Raw genomic sequence first — 19581 nt, forward strand, 5'->3', positions numbered from 1 at the left:
TATAGTAGATTAAAAGTGACTTCATGCTTCCACCTTATCCGCTGTTAAGCTTGTGCTTTAGGAAAAAAAAATTATTTGAACTCTCTTTTCCTGCTGCTTTCTAAAGAGTTTCTAAACAGAGGGTGCGTGTCTTTCAGAAGCTATCTCAATGGGATTGCCCATTCTCCACTGCTTTCAGCATCTGTGAAAATGGATAAATGTTCGGTGCCAACTTCCTGCCCTTTTAAACTCCAGTGTTCTGAATTTGTTTCTCAAGTTTTCTCTCAGCTAAATGGGGAGCACTGCCCTTCCTGGCCTCTTCTTTTTCTTAATCCTAAATAAATCACTTCTCTAGATGGTATTTCACCTCTTACCAGCTTCTTGTGGTCATAAAGACAAGAGATGCTGGGACTTGTTGCAGTGTTCTTTTCCTCTGTAGCACTTTCTCTTGTACTGCACAGGGGTCTGTGGGCTCCCTCTTGTATCTCCTGGTCTTGTATTTCCAGGTTGAACTTTTTCTCTATCCTGTAGCAGGTCCTTTCTCAGTATTTAAAGCTCTCCATGCAGTTCACCTTTCTGGTCCACCGTCCTTTTTTTCTCTCCCCGAATTTCACTTTCCTGCTGCTAGCACACCTCCTTGTGCAACACACCCCTCCAGATATTTGCTGCATGTTGTCATATCCTCCTCCCTGCTCTAATGAACTGGCCAGGCTGCAGCCTGCAGCATATAGTCAAATATCAATCCACTCAGCCTCCTCATTTTCACTGTGTTTCTCTGAAATCCTTCCAGTATGTGCGAAGATAAATGGACAAAATGCATCCATCCCATTGGCTTGTGGAATGAAGCCTGCGGCACATCACTTTTCAGGTGCTGGTTAATCTGGATTCCCAGATACCAGTGGCCATGGGGAGCAAATTACACAGGCTGCTGAGAGATAAAAACTAATGGCAGAAATGCTGGCTTGTGATGTTGGCTGGAAGAAAAATGTAGGATTTTTAATGTCCATACAGAGCGGAAATTTTCAAATCTCATCCAAAAGTTCCCCCCACGCGGCAAAGAGCAGGGAAGTCAATTTACCCTGGATGGATGAAGGACTGAGTCAATTCTGCCGGGATTAGAACATGTGGTTCGAGGGATTCTAGGTATTTTGGGTCTGATTCTTGGACCACCCAGATGGCTGGGGGGAAACTTAAAAGAAAAATACCAATGTGAAAAAGACCCTATTTGGCAGAAGTGAGGATCTGGATACCCTGCGTGCAGCTGACACCTTGCAGGCCCATCTGCACAAACCAAGGAGGCTGCAGAAGTGGGTGCTGTTACCCTGGCAAATCTCAGACCTGCACATCCCTCCCGTGGGAGTGCATGTGTTTTAGCGGGCTTTCTAGAGCCCTGGTTCTGACACTAAACCACATAAGTATGTTTTTCTTCTGTGTGCCAGACCATTTTGAGAATTTGTGATTTTACACAATTTTCTGCCTTGGAGACTCTTGATTCCTGTTCTTTTATGTTTCACCATTGATATTAAATAGACAGCTCACAGCTAAAATTTAGAGCATTTCTCAAGGGTCAAACTTTTAAAAGTGCCTGTGTTATTTCAGATCATAAATCCCAGTGTACTGGGTCTGGCTAATAGCGTTTGAAAGTGGGTGTTGTGGGTTTCAAAATAGTGTTGACTCTTAGGTCTGGCTTGTCAAGTGCTAGTAATGCAAAGGCTCAATGGGTTTTTCAAACAAGCTGGATCCTATTTAAGGTCAAACTACTCCAACCTCTGTTGAAAATCAGGACACTAAAGCCATCTGTAGTAAAGGAGTTAAGTACCTAAAAATTCATAAAGTGGCTGGAGTGGAGTTAAGAAACACAGACATGTTAATGAGGTGGCTTGTGCATACTTGGAGCCCAGTGTGCATGCCCAGGCCATGCAGCTCCCTCAGGATCAATGGGGATGTTTTCTGCCCTGTCTCCTCTCTGTTGTAGAAGCATGCACATGGCAAATCTCATGGGAGGATGTGCTGTGGAAAAAACACATTCAAGGTTTAGATTATATCAGTTGGCCAGGCTCCACTTCAAGAGCAAGTTTACTGCATTCCCTGCTCCCACTTCAATGGTATAGGTGGGGCTGGGTATTGATATAATTGATGGTGGTAGCTGATAGTGAACCAGGAGAATGCGAGCCTTTAGATGATTTTTTTAAGCAGATACTTGATGGAGTGGGGAGTGCCTTAGAGCATGGTAGGAGCTGTCCTTTTTCACCCCCTGGGCCGCAGAAAGACCTGTCCCATGGTTTCCCTGCTGGTGAGCTCATGCTGTTACATTAAATGTGAGAATTAGGCTCCACCCCTGCCTCCTGCCCTTTCTCTGGCTGCCGTGGTGTGCCTGTGCTTTTGCACAGGTGGAGCCTCCTCGCAGCAGGGTATTTCTTCCTGCACAGCTCATTTTATCTCTCTCTTACACCTCTCCCTGCTCTGCACACGTGAGCCAAAGTCACTTATAACAGCACCTGGGTACAGCCAGGCAAGACTGAAAAAATACATTGGGACTGTATAAAATGCAGTCACAGTCAGCTTTTTGAGTTTTAAGTCTCTCAGGGAAATAAATGTACATTATATGTAAATAAATGTACAATAAATGTACAATAAATGTAAATCCAGCAAGGGCCTTTGAGATATTTGCCTTTTGACCCTGTGAAAGCATCCTGGAGAAGAATTTGTCTTATTCCTTCTCTTGCCCCTTCAAAAGAGACTTTCCTATCTTGGTTATGAGGCTACTTACATGGCTTTTGATTTGCAAACCAGCTGCTGGACATGGTACCTGCTGATTGAATGCTTCATGTGAAAGCTTCTTAAGATCCCACAGAGTAACCACACATCCCAAAGTACCTCTGGTAGAGGAAGTCTACCAGAGTGTGGTTAATACATTAAAAATAGGAAAGTTTCAAGCTTACAGCTGCATTAGGGTGATGTTCTTACATACACATACTTGAAGGCTGTTTGTCTTCACTGTGAGATAAAACACTTCATTTCATAGGCTGTCTTTCATTCTCACTCAAGTGAAGTAGGATATTTTACAAGAGAAAACTGCATTGTAGATGACAGAAAGCAGAGTGTAGAATGATAGGGAGGGGAAGGAATTAATGCATTCAGTCATCAAATCAGTAAATTAAAGGAAGATCAATCTAATGAGGAGTAGTAAGAAGGAGAAGATTTGTAGAAGGTACTTGAAAAGTATCTTCTTGAAAAGTGTCATCTAAAAGATGAGTTGGTAATGCAGAGGGTCACACAGAAAGTGCTCTGGGCTAAAGAACTGTTTTTAAGTCTCTTCCTATTCAGGAGAATGTGTGACTGTATGCTCAATTAGAAATGCCTGTTCAGGTCTGTTGACTTCAGAAAAACTTTAATGAATATTCACATGCTGTCCTGAGGAGAGTGCTCTTCTGAAGATACCACAGAACAGAAATGTTTACTAAATCCTGCTTGTGTATTTGTGCTCTAAAATTAGTTCATATTAGTAATTTTTCTTGTGTCAATATAAACTTGGCTGTTGACTTCAGACCTCTTACAGCAGTGGATTATTTGCTGGTATTCTCATGAAAGACTTGTTATGATTTTTAGATGGTTTTTGCAAAGTATAAGTCCCAGTTTAACGAAGAGGGACTCTAGAGCTGTGGTGGTTACTTGCACAGCATTACTGTGACTCCAGCATCATCACAGAGATCCCAGAAGTGGTGTCAAACCGGCCAGATTGAGGAGTCCAGCCATGTTACCATGCAGACAAAATATCCCAGTGTCTGCTTCCTACCATGACCAAATTTTGAAGGAATTACCAGTGTTTGAGGTGCTGCTTTGTGTTACTGATAATCACTCAGGTCAGACTGTGTTGGTGCTCAAGGAGCCCATGACATTTTCAGTTCCTCTGGCCTCTGAAATGAGGCCTTTGCTGCTGTTTTACCCTGATTACAAGGTACACGTTTGTGATGACATCTTTTGGGGATCAAGGTACAGCATGAGAGTTGGTATATTATAGGGATCAGGTCAGGGTGAATAATTCTATTTTCTGTAGACCAGCTAGAAGGATTTTGCAGTTAGTTCCCAGGAGAGAAATCATATAGAAGTTATTTCTATTTTCCTCTTTTTTCCTAGTCCTCCAGCCCAACTGATTCTCTGTAAGAAGTATTGCTAGGAAGTGATGGACAGTGAAGTATCTGCAAAGTTTTATCCAGTACATTTTGAAGCTTCAGTAGTTACAACCTGTTTATATATTGTTTCCAGTAGAAGTCTCTAAACAGAAAAATAGTCATATGAAACCAGTGTTAGCAGACCCCAAACCACTTTATTCACTTGACAAAATAGTAGACTTCCAAAGTCAAATAGATTTCTAGCCATCTTTGGAAAAGAAATTGTACACAAACACATAACCCAACCACTTTTCAGGCTAGGTCAGAGAAATTCAAACCCTCACCCAAGACATGAGATGTAAGAGGCTAAAATGGAATTGAGCAAGCTTAGGTATTTTAGAAGTCATGTCTTTTCAGGGTTCCAGAGGATCTTTACAGAGGACAAATGCACTGGACTTGTGGGCTGTAGTGGCGAGCAATGAAAACCACTTCATATTCCTCACCAGAGCAGCATCACGTGGCCTTGCCTAGTGAGTCTGAGGGAAAGGCATTCTCCCCCAACACCACTTCCTCCATGTCCTGGGATTGTCTGCTCAAGGCTTGGCTGGGTCTTGACCTCTCTTGGCATGCGAGATCTAAACCTGGTATGACTCCAGACTTCCCTCAACCGCGTCTGGTTTGAATCCTGTCAGTGCCTGGATGAGTGTTACCACAAGAATAAGAATCTCTTCAAAGAGTTGTTTGTTTGTTTGTTTAAGAGATGACTTCTGCCAAATGTGAAGAAGGTAGGAGCTCTGTGAGCTGTAACTTCTTTCCCTTCAAGTCCTGATGTACTGCTGGAGCTTAGGATTTTGTCAACCTGGTTTCTTCCTTGCTGGATCCCTGCAGAGCAGGGTTTGCATTTCTGGTGAATTATGTGACAGTTTCTGATAAGGATGGATGGTGAGCAGAGACTTGGGTTTGATTTCTGTGCAGATGTCACATTGCTTCAGGTATGTCACTCTGGTGCAGTATATTGGGTGAGTTACCCTTCCCAGGGTGACTTAGTGAGTAAATGGCACAAATTGAGGGACAGAAGATTCCGTAAGGTGCCTTGTGCTGAAGAGCAGCAGACTGTGCTCCCTGCCAAAGTCTTGCACTGGATGCAGTGGTTTCTTATCCCTTCACTTGGTTTTTGACTATATTGCCAAACTGGACTTTTTCCAGGATCTGGTTTCTGTGATTGACTTCATTACTTTGTGTTCCATAAACCCAGCCCTTCCAGCTGTGTGTTCACTGGTGCTTTTCTCCCAGGCAGGGCAATTTTGTGGTTCACACATTCACCAGCAAATTTGCTGCAATCTATGAACTTCCAGTGCAGTAAGGATTTGTGTGTGCACATAAGGGTGTGTGTGGTGTCTTCTTTACTTAGCAGTGTAAGGTCTCAGTTTAGTCTCCTGCTCCTGTTACCAGCCTCACTGGGTGAAAGCTGGGCTGAAAGTCATCTCCTGGTCTACCACCATGGTCTGCCCTCCCCAATCACATTTGAGATTCAGTTGAAAGAGCCAGTGGTGTCCAGGAGGAAATCTTTGATTAAAATGAAATTGTAGACTTTCAGAAGCTGTTATTGAAGGTGGAAGGTGGACATGCAGCACAGCAGTCTCGCTTCTTTGGAGATGTTACAAGAACTTGACAAATATGCCTGTAAAAATCCATGTGTACAATACCACAAGCTGCATTTGTTAATAATTTTTGACTTGTCAAACTTTTATCCTCCTTCACTGAACAGGAGAATGAGACCTTTCATGTGGGAATTTTGTAATCAAACGTTTATCTCCTACCAATAGGTCCTTGTAACTTCCTGCACTTGCTCTGTCCCTCAGATACTCTATGACTGACCTTAGAACATGGCCTGTGCATTCTTGCACCTTTTTAGCGTTGGCTGGAAACTCTTTTGTAGTAGGCATGAATGCTTGTATTAATCCTTACATTTTCATGAGTACCAAACGTGTACTGCACGCTGGGTAAGAGCAATTATATTGTCGTTAGATTATGAGCAGCTTTCCTGTACTCTGATGTGACATGCACAAATAGAATTGTGAATATTGGCAGTTCAGATCCAGATACTTGAATTTCCTTGGTTCCCACTAATACTTTAGATTATTTAAACCATAAAATATTTTTTAAATCAACATTAGTTTCACCTGTTACATCCTTTGCTTATTTAAACAAATCAAGCAGCTGATACAGCTAAATAAAAAAACCCCAAAACATGCAAAGTGCAGGATCTTAAGTTCTATTTTAAAACTAAACTGCAGATAGGAGAATTTCTTATCAAAATCCTGCCTACAGCCTTTTCCTACAATGAAGGTATGTAAAAGCTTATACCCCACTGAAACCAGCTTGGGCTGCAGATGATACTTGGTGGTGCAAAAAGATGACTGATGGGACTTTCAAAAGCTTCTAACGCATGGAAAACCTCACAACTGGGATTTCAGCATAGCTTTGATTGCCAGGCTTGGTTTTTCTGCTACTGAGTTGTCTAAAGTGAGTAAAGAAATCCACTGCACCTGAACGGTTCTGATTTCTCATTTCCAGACCACAGTACAATGGCCCTGTGTTTGCCTTTTCCAAAACCAGAGAGAAATGTTTAAATAACATTTTGTGCTGAATTATTAAAACTGATGCAAATGTTTTCATTAAAATTTGAGTGTGTTTAATATCCCTTCTCTTGAATTTTAAATAGAACCAATACTTGGTGACTTAATTGCCCAGCAATATATATTTTTTAGATTTTTGCCTTATATTAATAAAATGAGTGTATTTACATAGTTCCAACCTAAGCACATCTCGTTTTACTGACTAATTGCCTCATTTAAAGGGCACATAATGTTAACACCTTTTGGCTTGCCTGAGACTTTACGTCATGCTACACGCTGAATCTCACAGTGAACTTTATCCTATGCAAAAAATAAATCATGTTCTCGATCTTTCTTGATAAAATGTTCCAAAGAACCCCTCCACAGCTCTCTGGTCGTTTTAAATTGTCCCCATTGCAGTGGGGTTGTGTTCAGACTAGCTAGATGACCATCTCAGGCTGCTGTTGTGGAAAGCAGTGGCTGTAACCTGTGAGTTGAGCACCTGCCCTTGCCCATGCAGCCATCTCTTCCTCGGCCCTGCGTAGTTTGAGTGTGCACAAACAGGGCTGGGGGTCTCATCCCTGTCACCACTTTAATGGCATGTGCACTGGTTTTTGGTGAGATGCAGGAAGGGTGAATTTTTGAGGCTGTGGAGTGATGAAGATCCTCCTGTTTCTACCCCTGGATCAGCAGTACAGGAGGCACCAGAACTGTTAGTGTGAGGAGGATGTCTGGGGGCCTTTGCCAGCACTGATGCTGCAAAACCCCCCTGTTTTTCAGGCAGCACCCCAAACCCAGCTGCAGTTCCCTGGAAGGGGGAGCATAAAGAGTGGCTGTGCCTCTGCCGTTGAAGCTTTTAGGAGAGAAACAGTTTCAGCTACTTGGCATCAACCTGGTGCTTTTGGGAATTAGATGTGACATTTGAGGTCAGGTTGGCATATCTTAAGGGTCAGCTGAGGGCTGGATGTACTGAACTTGCTGCTTCTACCCAGCTGAGCTTAGTGCCCAGTTGTAACCTGAGGTGAAGGAAGGTCTGGGGTGTCTGGTATTGATGGGAGGCCCCATGCAGGCAGAGGGGCAGGTGAGAGCAGTGGCCAGGAGACACGAGGCCATGGCACAGCCCTAAGGACAGAAGCCACTGGTGGGTGGTGGCATGGTGAGGAGCTGTCTGTGCCCAGGCCCCCTCTCCTGCCAGGCTGGTGAGCACCAGACCTGCTGGGCACCAGCACAGCCACAGCAGATATGCAGTGCTGGGTTCTTTGGCCTGGATAGACCATGTGCATGTGTACATCACTCTCCAGCTGCAATGACAACGGCTCTTTGAAATGCTCCTCTGCATTTGCATTTACAAAAGCTGGATAAGCCTTTTTTAAAAAAAATCTGATAAGTAGCAGGCAATTGAATTAACCACTGTTGACTGTATTGCTGTCTCTTAACAAACTCCATCTGTATGGTCTCCCTTTGTAGACACAATTTTATAACTTAATTTCCCTACCAAAACATCAGTGTTTACTTAGTAAGAAATCTGTTCTTTGTCAGCTTAAAACAGTGATTTCTTTATTACCACTCTGCGCAAGGAATGACAGCACAGAGTTGGCACTGGAGCAAGTCTGGTTGAGTCTACAGCGTTGTAATGGAAACAGGGTGAACTGAGGGTCAAGTATAATGGGATTTGTATACAGAAATGTGTCTGCATAAGGAATAGCTGCATGAGATAAGGGAATGAAAGATGAGGCCCACAGGTCTCCCTTTGCATGGTGTTGGGAAGGAGGTATTGCTGTAGGTACTCAGCAGACAGGAGATGGGGTTACCTCTGCACCAGCACTGCAAAGTTCCCTAAATCACATGTGCCTGCTCCTGCACCAGCTGATGTTGGTGGGTGCAGGATGGATTGGTGCAGACATCAGGGATTACTCTAAGAATGTTTTGTATGTAATTTTTACTGATTTTGGGAAGCATAGGGTCAGTGAGGGGTTTTCAAGCTATTACAGTATGTGGCCTTCCTAAAAAATTTCTAGCAGAGTTGTTAAACATAGTATCATGAATTTGGCCTGAATAACAAGAGATTTGCAGAGATTTTTCGCTGTCTTTCACAGCCCCTAAAGGAGTTTTTAGTGCTTCCCAAGGGTTTTGCGAACCACAGGTTGAACAGCACTAGTGTAAACTTCCAGCAGTAAACAGCTGGGAAACATCAGATCCCTATTCTTTCCCTGATAAATGTGTTATATTTTCCTATGCCACTGAAAAACCGAAAGAATAGGAGAGCAGCTGTAGTCAATGACACCAGTGGATCTGGGAGCAAAGGAGTTTTGCAAGGAAGGCTCTTTGGGTGGTTACGTGGCAGATGAGATATGAAACACCTCATGTTTTTTTACCATGAGATGATGGTTTGGGGGGCAGGGGAAGCATCCTGGCTCCTTTGAAGTATGTTCAAGTTGTACAGTGTGGTGAGCAGGACTGGGGTTTTACCACAGGACTGGGCTTCTGTTTATTGCTTTTACTTTCTAGAGCCTTTCTCAGTCTTACATTGCAGGCATGCCAGTTGTTTGTTGCAACAAATTAGTTTTGTTGCAATTGGAGAGACTCTGCTTTCTTGGAATTTTTTGTGCTCAGCTTTTCTCTGTGAAAAATTAAACCCTAGTGGAATGCTGTCCAGATTTTAAAAAACCATTTATGTCTCATTCATGTTCATTTTCTTTCTAATGTTAAAAAAGCAAATAGAAATGGAAAAAAAGTGATAGGTTAAAAAGAAGAAATAAATGTTGAAGTGCTGATTTATTGTTAATTCTCTTATTTTGTACAGAAAGCTCCAGATACTTCAAGAGAAAAGGTTGTTTGGAATAAAAAGGGTTTATTCCCTACAGTCATATCAGTGAAAAACTTTTACCTAGTTCTGCTCTTCACCATATAATTGCTTGCTTTTCAACATCCTCGTTGCAAAGCAAAGGCTGGTTAGATCAGCCAGTCTGCTGGATCAGATCTTACATTACATCTTGAGCTCTTTGAGTGCCATTAGCATTTCCTTTTAGAAGTGAAGAAATATTGACAGTTTGGTAGGTTATCTTGCGTTTTACTGCACGTTAGGGCACTTCAAAGTCTTTATGTAGTGATGGGAACTGTCATGAAGTAGATGTGAAAAGGGCCTTTGGTCCAACTAAACCTGTCAGCAAAAAGATTTAGGGCAGATGGTTATTATTAGAAATCAATGTATTTATTAGATATTGTTCAAGAATATTTCCCTTTGGAGGTTACTGTGAGTACTGTTGCTGTTTAAAATGTGTCAAATACCAGTAAAATTAATTCCTGCAGAAAACCCAGGGAGCCCCAACCAAAAGCTTTGTTATTATGGAAAGGCATGTCTCTTACTCCTTTGTGCTGTGATGCACCAGAGGCAGGTAGGCACACAGCACACCAGCAGAATCCCTGGCATGTGTCTGTGTGTGTGAGAGATGTATTTCTGCACAGCTATCACAATCACCTTTATGTACTGACAGAGCTCCTCTGTCTGCTGTGTCTGGAAAGGCTCTGTAGAGATCTGTGCTGTACCTGTTCCATTTTGTTATATTCCCCTTTGTAAACTATGGGGTTTGGTTACTTCCAGTTAGTTACAGCAGCTTACTGCTGCTTAGGGCAAGTGTGTCATTTTTCTAAGGCTTGAACACCAATGGTTTTCTCCTGTACTTTAGTAAAGAGAAGCAGGATATTTCAGAGTTTTGTAATTAATTGGATGTAGGTTTTCCTTCCTTGGTGTCTTGTTTAGCTATAGGTTTTAAGTTATAGGACCTTGGATTGTGGGAAGAGGACATTCCCAACAGAAAAAGAAGCATATTAGCAGAAACATTAATGCTGGAAGTCGTTGTCCTGGAACAAAGATTCATTTTCCATTCACCCCGTGATTTACAGCACATTCCAACCAAGTGATTTGGCTATGGTCTTCTGGCATAACATTGTTTGCCCTTTCCCTGACATTTTGCATATAAAGAAAAGTTATGAGCTTCTTGGGCATTCAAGGTACCAGGAAATGCAGGAGTCTTACCTAATTTGTTAACATGAAATTATAGATGTCAGACACAGACTCTGTTAGTTAACGTTGGTTAGAGTAATGCTGCAGCCGGTTGATTGTATTACAGTCATGATGAAGAGGAATGGTCTTTTTTTGCTTTTCTGGGATATGACAGGTATGGAGCCAAGGCAGATTTAAAGTGTAATGAATGAATAAGCATTTTTTGTAGTTTGCCTGACTCTTCCATGAGCCCTGTTGTTATGGTGTTGCTGCCACTGTCCTTCTCTCTCCTCAATGGGTTAGTGCTGGCATAACATGGAAACAGAGTTTCCCAAAGTAGTATAGGAATTGTCTTTTAAATGCTAAACCCTTCCGTAGCACTTGAATGTTATAACCTTTTAAGGGAGAGAAGCCTCCACCCAAAAGTAGCATAGGAAGAAGACACTGGGCAGGGATTCAAGAACTCAGATTTCTTCCCCACAAACATGCACTTCCATTTGTTTTCCCAAGACCAATTTCTTCACAGCTACAAGCAAAGTATTCACTTGAAAGTGCTAATATCCTCAACATGTGTCCCAAGGGAAAACAATGAGATGCAGAGAAATGGTTGTGTCACATCTGACACATCTCTCTGACACCCGTTTCCCACATCCCCACACCAGTGTTGGCTCCTCTCAGATCTCCCTCAGCTCTGCCATCAGGATCTGGTCTGTGTCTACACCTCTCCCTGTCTTTTTCCCCACTGATTCCCACCTGACTTGCTCCTTCAATCAGCCATGCCACAGCCCAGCCTTCATCCCCTCCCCACCCTGACCCTGCAGTGTTTTGACACCCCAGCTCTCAAAATTTGTGACTTCTGGAATCAAGTTCTCATGCATGGTGGTTTCAACGTGAAGCTTACATGCCTCCAGGCTTCCACTGCTCCTTAGGTTTGCTTCCTTTCACTGGCTCCTACACTTCTATTCATGCTTTCCTTCATGCCTTTTCTCTCACTTTTCTTCCTTCTCTCCCCCTCAGCTACCTTCCTTGAAGTTTCCCTTCTTAAAATACGCTTCTCTGAAGGCTTTCATCATTAATCTCTCAAGAAACTATCTTAGAGCCTCATCTGCTGTGCTTTGATTTATTCGTTGTGCAGTTTTTTTGGTAAGTATCTCACAGGAACTGAGCTGGTCATCCTTCTACCTCCATTCCTAAAGGAAAGCTTGTGTGAAAAGGTGGGCTTTCAGAACTTAAATTAAAAGATCATGTAAGTAAGATAATTAGATTAAAAAAAGGATATTAGGATCTGAAACAGAATGTTTACTTGCTTTGATGTGCTTTTGGAACATATGTCTGCACAGTGGGTTGTGTGGCTGATTAAGTATAAAACAATCCGAGAAAAAATCACCACTATTAAGCTTAAATCAAAGATCTATCCCTAAGACACTAATTTGATTTGGGTTTGAAGGTCCCATATCAACCCTAATTTCTACCTTTGATGTCTTGCTTCTTTGTGTGTTGTATAATGGAGGGCAACCTTACTTATAAAAATTTGCGGTTTTCTTCCATTTTAAAAGCAAATATTGTTATTGTTGTTGTGTTGCAGTTGTGACTACAAATGTCAGCCAATACTGGACCCTTGTGATAAATGCAGCGCAAATGCAAAAAGATACCATGTGTGGTCAGGAGAGTTTTTAATCTGAGAACCAATCCCTGTGCTCAGGCTCCCAACTTTGCTCTCTCCAAAAGTTGCTCCTGTCCCCACTGAGGCTGCCAACAACCTGTGAGCTTGAAATCGTTGTTAACTTATGGTGGAACTTAGATGAAAAAAGGTTGCAAGCTCTAAACCAAAACAGTTTTGATTTCATTATTAAAAAATAATATATATATCAGGTGAAATCAAATAGGTTGTTTGATTTGTTCTTGGATTTAGATATTTTAGGTATAGGATTGAAGTCAGGAATCATCTATGGAATCATCCTTCAAAAGGAAAAATGAAAGATATTTACCACTGTTTTTTTCTACTTTTGTAACAAAAAATTATTTTTCTTACCTGGAACAAGGATTTTAAATTACTCACATGCTGGAAGTAGCATTAAGTCTAAGGCATGGAAAAAATAATCATGTAAAGAAATTGTACCTTATATTACGATACTGTGTAGATGAAAATCATAGGAGTTGTGTTGGAGACGTGTTCTTGTTGCTCCTCCCATTGGTGGCAGAGTTTTCTTTGATTTCAGTAGTACAAGATTAGACTGAAGGCATGACAACTACCATTGCCAGTGGTTGTGGAGTGGGATTTTCATAGTGTCTACCTAAATCCTTCTCAAAGCGCTGCCCAAACCACACATTCACAAATAAGAGATGTCATATTCAGAGTTTTTTATCTGTTAAGGCCCAATGGAATTACCACAGTTACCTGATCTGGCTAATGCAACACTGGCCATAGGATTTCCCTCTTTAATTTCTACTGTGGGAGAAATTACTATTTCCTACTATTAAAACTCCAAACCTTGCTGTGCACTTAAAGCTCATCTTTTTAAAAAGCATCTGCTTTTGCCATACAGTCTTGTTGCAATGCTGAATTTAGCAATTCCATCTATAAACCGATCTAATGGGAACTTACCCGTGTTGATAAAAATACCTTTTAAAATCAATATTTTATTGTTATAAACCTTTTATTACTATTACTTTTATGCTTCCTTTTTTTGCTCAAAGACATGTTTGAGGGGAAAAGAGAAAATACAAACTCCATGAAGCACATACCCATTAAATTTCTGCAGAAAAGCTGTAACATTTGTTCAGCTTCACAATCTCTATAACATCTTATAAGTGAGGGCATTAACTGCTGAATTAGCTGTGGTAGCTCTGATTTTCTATATATTCCTCTTTGTGAGTATGAAAAAAAAAATATTAACCTTATTTTAGAGCTCATAAATACAGGGGAAAGAAATATTACTTGTGCATCCCGATGGAGCAGGGTCTGGGAGGTAGCAGTGATGTCTCTGGAGTCCCCATCTTGACCTCTTTGTAGAGGGACACAGAGGCCGGCTCTCCAAGTTGATAGTCTTATATTCGATCATCAGGTCACTTTACTGGGTAATTATCAACTTGTTGCAGCACTGGGAAAGCTGGGAAGAGCGAGCGATTCCCCATCGCCTCATTACCGGCGATGCCTGGAGCGGCTGCGGAGAGGCGGCTGCGAGGCAGCTCTGCGCTGCTCCTGCGGCACATCCTCCGCTCTCCGGGCTGAAAACACGGCGGGGAGGGAAATCTGTGTGAATGATCAAATGCCATGTGAATTTGATAGTCGTGGCCCAGGTTTGACCTCTGGAAGTTACCTTGTTTTGAGGGACCTCGCGGGGTTTGATCCTCGGGGTACCGCACAACTGCTGCGACCTCTCGCCCTTCCTGTTGTAAGGGACTTTAAATCAGAAATAAACAGAGGTGAAGCTGAGGGGCTACTGAGAGCTGTTTAGACTGAAGCATTTAGCATGAATCCTGGGGCATTTTAGGTTTCCTGTTGAATACAGCTTTGGCATCCCGTCCATACAGTGTCTGCCATGAGAGCAGTCCATTTTTCAGTTGTCTTTATGGCTTTCCTCCTTCAGGCAAAGGTGGTGTTCTGGGTACACAGCACTTGGAGAAACAGGCTAGGAAATTTTATGTAAAACAAAACAAAAGGAAGTTGTGGGGTTTAAAAGTGGAGTTTAAAAATGATTGTTGCCTTTAAAAGCTTTTTTTTAAATAACAAAACTTTACCAGAGTATGATACCCCTCCCCATGAGTAATTCTGTTCCTTGCTTCTATGTCTGTTTAGCAGCTATGCGTTTCTTTATTGTGGAGCAAAACAATTGCCTTCAAGTGTCCATATTCCATTAAGCGTATGGAAAAGTATTCAGCCCTTTGTTTTCTGCAGAATGAATTTATTTGTCACATAAGTATTAATTTAGACTAGTCATGGAACATTAGTGCTTGGTAATTGTCTACATTTTTCCGGGGTTTATTTAACTGATGGAGATTATTTCAGAAATGTGCAACTTCTTTAACTGTTACATTCATTGTTGAGTGCCCCTTGCAGAGGCTGCAGGCTCACAGCAGTGGCAAGATGTTGCCTCATTTTTGTCACGTGAGATTTTGGGATTGCTGATACATGTCCACTGAGGGAGAGTGGGAAAAAGTCTCCCCAAGGCCATTTTCATAGCAGCCAGCACTGGTTTTGCCAGTTCCTGAGGTTTTCTCTTCCCAGGAGCCCAGCCCAATTCCTCAGAGAGGATGCTGCTCCTCTGCCATGGGACCACAAGGCTTCTGTCTCAGCACTGCATCCAGCAGCAGCATCAAAGACAAGCACCTGCCAGGCTCCAAGGCACGCACAGGAGAATGGTGCTCTGCCTCACTGAAAACCACGGGATGAGATTTCCTTGCCTTGGTTTTTAAAGGAAACTGCCAGCTCCTTCCCCCAGACTTTGGGATGAGACTGCAGTGCTTCAGATGAGCTGTCACTCCTTTCAGCAAAACCCAAGAGGCTAGAAAATTAAACAAATCTCTTTTCCCCCATGAAGGACTGTTACAGAGTGACAAGCTCCTAGGAAACCACCAGAAGTCTCCCAGTGTCCCACAGGCAGTGTGTATCATGTCTCAGATGCTGGTATCTCTCCTTTTGCTGATGGTGTTTCTCTGTTGTCAAGCGTTACCACAGCCCCACAGTTCTGCTCCTCAGGCAGCTGAAGACTGGTAAATTGTGCCAGGATTTCTGCTCTCCCAGAAGGGTCATCCACTGCACTGGTGAAGACCTGCTCTGTAAAGCCTTTAGTAGCTTGTATGCCCCCAGCACCACCATGAGGCCCTGCAGCTCTTAGGTGGCATCAGGTGATGTCTCCCCTTGTTAAAGAGCAGCAAAGGAAAAGCCTCTCCTGGGTGGGGGAGGAAATGAATCCAGGCTCACGTGCTTCGTCAGAGATGCAAATTGCTCTGCAAATCCTGAGCATTAATTATAGAGCTTGGGCTTCTTGCGGGAGCCACAGGGAAAACAGGCCCCTGGCTCACATTAAATTTAATGGTGTTTGGACACCCAATTCCCTTAGCCTATTTGAAATCCAGAATCCCACTTTCTCCAGATATATATGTGGTCAGGTGAGATCCCTCATCCCACTGCAGACAGCAACATTTTTACAGCACTGTGTTCAGCAAAGCCAGGAGCTCTCCCTCTGGTGGTAGGGCGTTTTCCTCATGCTATCTATGGGATCCAGGAGAGGAATGGGGAGTTACATGGCTAGCAGAGATCTGGACAGAGAGCTCTATGGACAGGCTGAAGAACACAGCTCTGGCACCATGTTTTCATTGCTGGTTCACCAGACCAAGCTGAAGGATGTCCCACTGCAGGGTCTGGGGCATGGGCATGGAGAGCCCTGCATGCCCTGGATGTGAGCTGGACATGGGGACAGAGCTGCCTTGCCCCTGCACTGCTTCATCTCTCATCCACTGCCTCTAAAGAGCAGGATGTGATGGTCTCCTCTGCAAGGAGCAGACCTGTGAGGATACAGCTGCCTCTCCCTGTGTAGTTGCAGTGCCAGTGTGATGGTTCAATGTGGGATGAAACAATGCAGTTGGGAAAAAGCGGGGGAAAAAATCAAACCTTTGGGGAGTTAGGAGCAGAGGATGCCGCTGGCTGAGTGAGTTCTAGGGAGGCAGCTCCTGGAAGCCACATTATTTTGCAACATGCTGCACTGTGGGATGTTGTTTTGCTAGAATTGTAGATGTACAACAGTGAGAGGTGATCTCTGCCTGGGAGGGCTCACAGGAGCCAGATCTTGATGGGAGTATGGCTGTCCTAGTCCACAGATGGACCAGTGAGCAAGGACAGGCTTTAAGCAGAGCCATAAGGAGCTGCCTACTCTCCAGCACAGTCTTTGTGCACAGGGCCAACCTCATGCTCAAACACCAGCTGCGTTTCCAGCTGCATGCATTTTGGGGAAATTCTTGATCTTTTTCCCAGTGTTACCTCTTTGTTCAGGGTGGAGTTTTCCTATTCTGAGGGACTCCAGCATTTCTGCCTAATTTAGCACAGAGAAAATGAACAGCAAACCCTTCATATTGTTATACGCATTTTAGATGTCGGCCTCACAGTTTGATCAGCAGAGGCTCCAAAGGCTCGTAAACCTGGTAATACATAGTTCCAGGACTGCATCAAAGAAGTTCACAACCCTTTTGGGAGAAGCTGTGAGTACTGATGAAAGAGGGAACTTATTGTATATGTAAGAAAACCTCTTTCATGGCTTATGTATTAAGGCAGGCTCTGTGGCCCAGGGAAGATTGGGGCTGCTTTTAATTTACATCGCCCCTCACTTATATTAAGTCTTCGTCAGAAGAAAAATTAGTCAGATGTTTTCTTAATGACATCATTTTTTTTAATCCTGTTTCATTTTTTCCAGATGAGGCGGTGGAGATTATTAGAAATGAATTGAAACTAAATCTGGAACAGAGACTTTGATTCACTTCTCCCTCCTCCCTGGTAGAAATAAATTGGTCGGCTCCGTGCTCGGATGCCTTTATTAGCAGCCTCAACAGAAAGCAGCCCCAGCAGCCTCGGTGCAGCTTCCTGAGCTCGCCGCCGCCGCGGCTGACGTCATGGCAAGAGGCACCGGGGAGTGACTCTGGTCACCCCATAATTTTGGTAATGGAAGGCCATGGCAACACAGGTGGGGAGGTTGTGAGGGCTGAAATAGCCATGCCATCATCAGTTCGTCTTTCAGTGTCAGGAAAGAAAACAGGGTCGATGCTGGTGGGTGTTGCTCTGGCAAAACCCCGGCCTGGCTCTGATGAGCCACCTGTTTTGGTGGCTGTGCATCTCCACAAAGCCTTTGTGTGTGACAGGTTTTCACTGCCTGGTATTTCACACCACCGAGCCACAGAGTGCATTGCTACAGGAAAGTACTTTGAACTATAAATATTTCAGAAGGCATTTAATTTACTACCCATCAGCAGAAAGTGTTCAAAAAGCCACAAGGTTTACTAATTTATCAGAAAGACCGAGAAACACATAGAAGATCAAACAAAGACAAACATGCTTGTTAAATTGCTGAATAAGTCTGCAAAGCTTATATTACATTTCTGTGTGGTTTTGTTGATATGCAAGTATTACAAATAAATTAAAATGCACGTGAACTGTTGATAAGGCAGGGTGTGACTGAGATCCTGAGGTGCTGGTGGCGTGTTGAAACTGCTCAGATCATCGTGTTTGTGGTTGTCTGTGCATGGAGAGACAAATCTTACACGCACTCACTAATGGCATATTTGGATAGTCTTAGTGGAGGGCCTTTGTAGTACCCTCCCTTAGATCAGCCCACATCCCAGATCCCTGACCTCCAAATCCCCGTTGTCTTCTGTGCTCAGGGTGCAGCCCCATGGATTGCACATCCATCTCCCTCAGCTTTGCCAGAGCACCCAGTCAGGGACAAATGCTGTCCCTGCTGTGACCTGTGTGTCAACACCAGCTCTGCTTCCAGCCCTCTGTCAGTACAGAGAGAGCTAATACAAAGCAGATTTTGCTCTTTTGTTTTGCCTAATGACAGCTCTGCCTCCTTTGGTGTCTAGCTCAGATTTTCTGCTTCGCAGGTCAGGGTGTGTAACTTTTTCTCCTTTGCACCCTCTGTGGTTTGTCTAAGAGGCTGGAGGGTACAGTAGGACACGTGTCTGGAGAAGTCTGCAGACTTTCTCTTCCATCCTTGTTCATCCTTCAAAAAACTGCTTAAGCACTAAAGCATGCATGTGACATTTTTTTGTTACCTGCTGAATCCCTCAGTATTTACTGACTTTATTCTCAGGTAGCACTTGGCCTGGGGAAGATCTGAGGGATTTGAGAGAGGCGGCCCCCAGAAAGCATGCAGTAAAACCTCTCATGAACTTTTGCCCTCTGAACCGTACCACCGACCTGTCAAGGAGGTTTGTGCTGGCCATGATGGACAGCAGGAGGTGGGGCTGCTGCACCAGCAGAGACCAAGCCACACGTGCTGGGCTGAGCAAAGCACAGCCCAACATCACATAAGTTCTCCTTGCAGCGTTTCCATCCTTGCACACACTGCCCTGTCTAGGGCTTTCTGCACATGGCAGCACTAAACATCTGGATATCCAGGGGCAGCAAGGAGCTTGCACACCCCAAGTTTGCCTCAAATATCATTGTGTGGCCAGCCTCCCTGTGCAAGGAGATGGGGTGGGATCTCCAGCACAGGGTCTGTTCCATGCCTGCTCTATGTGCAGTCACTGCCTAAAGCAGCTCATGCCCCTTTCCACAGCGGCCCAGTGTGGGTGAGCCGCCTTGCACAAATACATATTTAGTGCAATACTGGTGCATGTCCACAGGAAGCTTGGGAACTTCAGACTCTGTGTATGCCAAGAAGAGAGGATTGTCCCATGACATGCTTGAACTCCTCTCTTGTGGGCAAAGGTGGTGGGGCAGGACAGAAAGCAGTTGTGCCTGCTCGGGGTGGCTGTGAGTGACAGCGTGTCTCTGTTTTCCTCCCCAGGCCTCCTCCTCTGAGCGGCAGCCCTGTCATCTCCGACATCTCCCTCATCCGCCTGTCTCCGCACCCTGCCGGGCCCGGCGAGTCTCCCTTCAGCCCCCCTCACCCCTACGTGGCACCCCACATGGAGCACTACCTCCGCTCTGTGCACAGCAGCCCCACGCTCTCCGTCATCTCCGCTGCCAGGGGCCTCAGCCCTGCCGACGGTAAGACACTCTGCTACTGGTACTGCAGCGATTTTGTAGCTCACCAGGACTGAAATTCCCTAAAACCCGGGGATTTACAGCTGCAAAGACTCTGCAGCTGCTCTCTGAAGTGGGAGGGCTGTCTCTTTTTCTTTTTGTTGGTTTTTTTCTTCCCCCTTTAACTAC

At 43.9% G+C, this 19581-nt stretch overlaps 1 protein-coding gene across 1 annotated transcript in view; it reads left to right on the top strand.

Moving 5' to 3' along the window:
• The window catches only part of GLI2 (GLI family zinc finger 2), a 187633-nt gene that overhangs the window by 128988 nt on the left and 39064 nt on the right, over nucleotides 1-19581 (top strand). The window contains exon 4 of the mRNA XM_058028387.1: nucleotides 19214-19416. Coding sequence (XP_057884370.1) covers nucleotides 19214-19416 — 203 coding nt within the window. The remainder of the gene's footprint in view (nucleotides 1-19213; nucleotides 19417-19581) is intronic.

The sequence above is a fragment of the Melospiza georgiana genome, chromosome 7, assembly GCF_028018845.1.
Source record: "Melospiza georgiana isolate bMelGeo1 chromosome 7, bMelGeo1.pri, whole genome shotgun sequence".
Classification (NCBI taxonomy): domain Eukaryota; kingdom Metazoa; phylum Chordata; class Aves; order Passeriformes; family Passerellidae; genus Melospiza; species Melospiza georgiana.